This window comes from Aulonocara sp. 'chitande type north' Nkhata Bay, linkage group LG3 (genome assembly GCF_057382095.1).
Source record: "Aulonocara sp. 'chitande type north' Nkhata Bay isolate Kocher_YH1m ecotype deep benthic linkage group LG3, A_spYH_male_GT1.1, whole genome shotgun sequence".
Lineage (NCBI taxonomy): Eukaryota > Metazoa > Chordata > Actinopteri > Cichliformes > Cichlidae > Aulonocara > Aulonocara sp. 'chitande type north' Nkhata Bay.
Window position 1 is genome coordinate 33,962,455 of NC_141346.1, and position 4,318 is coordinate 33,966,772.

The following is a 4,318-nucleotide window of genomic DNA, read 5'->3' on the forward strand; positions in this document are numbered from 1 at the left end:
AACTTTGGTTGGCAGATTCAATTCAGTTTAATTTTAGTTATCTAGCTCCAAATCACAACACTCGCCTCGAGGTGTTATATATAACTACAATGAGCTAACCCTGAACAAGAACTTTGCAACAGTGGGAAGGAAAAACTCCCTTTTCCTTTTAACAGGTAGAAACCTGTCAGAATCAGGCTCAGGGAGGGGAAGACATCTGCACTGACCGCTTTGTTGAGCAAGACAGGACAAATTAAATACACAGTGAAGGAGGGCCAGAGATTAATAATGATGATTAAATGCAAAGTGGCATGTAAGCACAGAGAGAGTGAAAAAAGTGTAGTGAAGAAGAAACCATCAGTACATCATGGGAAGCCCCAAACACTCTAGGTCTATTGAAGTGTAACTAAAAAGGAAAGTTTTACGCATAGATTTCCACCTAAATGCTACTTTGTCATAAGACCCCTATAATGAGCAAAAAGGTCACAGGTTGCAAAAATATATAGAGTCTGGTACATAAATAAAAAGTCCCATATAATTATACACGTGTATTTTGATTTATTTTATTGAGTCTAAAATACTGAGTCTATATAAGCCAAGTCTATAATGTGCCAAATTTATATTGCAGGAAGCAGAACATATAGCTTTGTTCAGACGTGGTTTGGTTTGGTAAAAAAACTGGACCAAAGACCATATGTTCTATGTGGCAAATTAATAGAAAAATTACATTCAGTTACAAAGAGTAACAATTAACAATTCACAAAATGATCTTAGTAAGCAAGTAGGTTCATTGTACCCTTGTTGTCAAACACTTAATGTGTTACTTGCTTCGTTGCAGGTCTCTCATGCCCTTTGGATTATCCTGTAATTGACAGAAAGGAGAATGAGTGATCTAATCATTAAAAAATATCCCTGATAATTGTGTTTCTTAAGGAGTGTAATAGATCAGAGATGACCATGATAATGGGGGCTTACAGGGAATATCTCTTCCGTCTGCTTAAAGCGTGAAGAAGCCTTCTCTAGAAAGAATGCCCAAAATATAAATGCGAATTAGTAGTCAGATATATTTAATGCATTTTGTTATATTGTATAAATCTTTATTTATATATAGAATTTGTGGCTGATGCATGCACACACACACACACACACACACACACACACACACACACACACACACACACACACTTAATAACAATTTAAAATTCAAAGGAATATTAAGTTGCCTTACTGCGCAGTATCTTTCTTGCCAATACAGCCAAGCCCACTAGAAGCAGGAGAGACGAACACCCCACTATAGACTCCAACATGTAACTAGGAAGCAGGCACAAAGCAGACTGAGCAGACAATCCACCTTCGACATCCATTAAAGTGAAAATAAAGAAGTGCTGACTTTTACCGGTAACGGTTCCAGGGCTGACTCGGAGTAGGTGGGGATGTCACGGGCTCTGTTTTTGAAGGTAAAGATATTGTAACAACTCTGTAAATATGCTGTGATAGGTAAAGAGTGTTTCCAGCATCCTAACATCAATATTATTCATAGGTGACTTTTAATAATCGATACCCTGAACAAGTAGAGACTTGAGAGCCTCTGCCATCTGTCACAAACACATATTGATCTTTAAAGCTGCTTCTTCCCATTTCAGCAGCTACAAGGTAACATGGAGAAAATGCCAAGCAATCACAAAAAAACTACAATGCATGATTTAAAATGCTAATAGGTTATGCAAATGATAAGCTGCAATCATTTATTTGTCTTGGAAATGTTGCTATTACTCTAACCTAAGAACACAGAGATGGTAAATATGCCTGTATTAGCATGTAAGGACTGTGAAACATGGGAAGGGTCTTAGTTTGTTTTCTTTAACTTAAAATAATGTTGTCTATAACACAAAATGGCATTATGTTTGTTAAAATCATTTGCAACCGATGATACACAATAATGACACAATCTCAGACTATGTCTGTTTAGCATTTTAGCAATTTTTGGTTCGTTCTACAGTTACAGGTCAATTTCATGTCAACGAGCTTTATCAGCCAAACATTCATTTCAGGCAATGATAAATATCATAGTTGTTTTTAATTAATTTTTTAAAAATCAACAGTTTCCATCATTTATTTTTTCCTGGCCATTTAGCTAAATGTAGAGTTTTGCTATTCAAATTAACACTAGGCTGCATTTAGAGGTGACATGTTAGCGAGGGCCTAAAACTAAAGAATTGTCAATTGTGTTACCTGTCACCCAGTTTTCCTTGATAACACATTCTATCATGATTTAGACTTAGTCTAATTAATGCACCACATGCTGATTTTGAGAGAAGCACTTAATATTTATAGAAACAGAGAGAGAAAATAGCAATGTTTTTATCTGAATACAGGTTTCTCTTTTCCTCTTAATGCATGCCGTCAGCTGTGTTGCTCTTTTTATTTCTTTTACAGCCAACTGTGTTACATGTGATTTTTGCATCATAAATCTTTTAAATGTTGGCTGAATAGCAATAAAAATATAGGATCAACATAAGGATGTTGAATAACTCTAGACTCCCTATGATGAAAAAAAAAATCGTCCTTGATGATATCAGCACACAGAAAATCCATAATGAAGTTTAATTATCACAGTTTCGAGTCAGTTAGACAGCAAAGCTCAAAAGTGTAATTTGTTATGTTTTTTATGTCTAAAATATGAAAGGCTCTTTATCAACTTACTAGTAGAGCCGTGTGGTCTGACCTGAACCTGTACGGCTACTTGCTGCTGCCCTGCAGAACATAAATACCAGTCAGCATCTCTCATCTGCAGCTTCTTTAAGGTTACAGTGAAAGCCTCAGTTCTGTCATCGCTGATGGTCACTGAAGTATCTTCGTAACTCCTTTCAGAACCTGTCGACAGACAGGAGCTCGGGTCTCCGCTCCGACACCACTTCTTCTCACTTAGTCTGTTGACAGGCAGTCACAAGAGAGTCAGTGAATGCTCACTGTCCACCAGCGTTTGATACCAATGAAAGTTTTTGGACAAATTCCCACATTTACTGAAGTGTGGTCAGTGCTTCTTTAAGGACAGTTCTAAGGGTTTTAAAGGATAAAATGTGGATAAAATCCTCCAAAGGAAAACCAAATACCTGAATCTCTGAGTGTAAAGGCATTGAACCGTGAGACTACTTCCTTCTTCCCCACTCACCATGCTGTTCACAACTGACACACCTGCAGAGATCATGAAAATGCAACAAACTTCTTTAAAACTGTGGGCTAATAAATGTTTATCATCTCAAAATTTCTCCATTACTCACCATGAAACACTTTCACTTTAGTGTAAGCCACGTCATCAGCGCTTGATGCTAATTCCACACCACACGAGTACCACCCAGAGTCCGTCTCTTTCAGGTCGTTTATGGTCACTGTGAACATCAACCGGGCCGGGTCGTCAAAAATGCTCACTTTGTCTTCACTTGGATTGGCCGAGGAGGTCTCGTCAGTTCGGGCCAAGATCTCGCAGGAAATTCTCGTCCCCCCATGACACCAGTATTTGACATGGTCAGCATAGTGAGAACCATATTGACATTGGACAGTGAGGGATCCACCCTCCGGGCCAATAAACTCCTTCTGAGTGGTCACCCAGCAGAGAACAGCTGACATGAAGTGGAAATCATTAAATGTTAAACACCAATTTGAAATGAAACTTTTAGTCATGACACAACTTTAACAGAGCAGTTGCTCACATCGGACACCTGTTATCTATAAATAAAAGGTGTGGCCACAGTTTCCTGCTTTAGTCTAAGGAGCTTGGAAAGAAAAGCGTCTGGACTTATTTAAGTTGCCTGAAGATGTTTCACCTCTCATCCGAGAAGCTTTTTCAGTTCTAAGGGTCAAATAGTGGAGAGTCCCAGATTTAAACCCAGTGGGAGTAACCCCCCAAAGAGGGACAAAGGACCCCCTGATGATCCTCTACCTAATCTGAAAACAGCTTGAAAATCTTTTTTGTCTGACTTCTCTAATCAAATGCACACAGTCACATTGAATACCTGGGATCCATGGTATCAGGCTGAGCGTGAGTATAAAGAGTCGCTGCATGTTTCCTCTTCAAGTTTGACGCTTAACAAGAAAGTGTTCTGTGTTGTGCAAACACAGACTCCAGATTCCACCATATATAAAATTTCCCTTTGTCATGTGACCACTGGGCAGATACAGATGCTTCAGACGTTAACTACATAAATGCCAGATTGTAATGACACTGTAAGGAACACTTCTTTAGATTTGAATTAGAATTTGATGAATGTTGTGTTGATGTTCTGCTGATTATTTTAACAGCTTTTCTCTGATTTTTATGAAATCTTTGACTTTGTTTGTT

At 38.2% G+C, this 4,318-nt stretch overlaps 1 protein-coding gene across 1 annotated transcript; it reads right to left on the minus strand.

Moving 5' to 3' along the window:
- Positions 1 to 566: 566 nt before the first annotated feature.
- Positions 567 to 4,082, minus strand: LOC147335265 (polymeric immunoglobulin receptor-like). Its single transcript, XM_086287470.1, has 8 exons — positions 3,993 to 4,082; positions 3,261 to 3,599; positions 3,093 to 3,174; positions 2,683 to 2,909; positions 1,376 to 1,424; positions 1,208 to 1,290; positions 955 to 998; positions 567 to 841 (listed from the first exon to the last, which is right to left on the minus strand). Exons 1-8 carry the CDS (start codon positions 4,039 to 4,041, stop codon positions 800 to 802), a joined length of 915 nt encoding a protein of 304 aa, XP_086143596.1. The 5' UTR covers positions 4,042 to 4,082; the 3' UTR covers positions 567 to 799.
- Positions 4,083 to 4,318: the final 236 nt, after the last annotated feature.

Excerpts from the sequence above, each read along its gene's own strand:
- LOC147335265 (XM_086287470.1), bottom strand. The coding sequence starts at position 4,041 with ATGCAGCGACTCTTTATACTCACGCTCAGCCTGATACCATGGATCCCA. Across the intron at positions 3,175-3,260 it reads TAAAGTGAAAGTGTTTCATG|GTGTGTCAGTTGTGAACAGC; the intron begins GTGAGTAATGGA and ends TGATCTCTGCAG. Across the intron at positions 1,425-2,682 it reads CAGACCACACGGCTCTACTA|AGCCCGTGACATCCCCACCT; the intron begins GTAAGTTGATAA and ends CTTCAAAAACAG.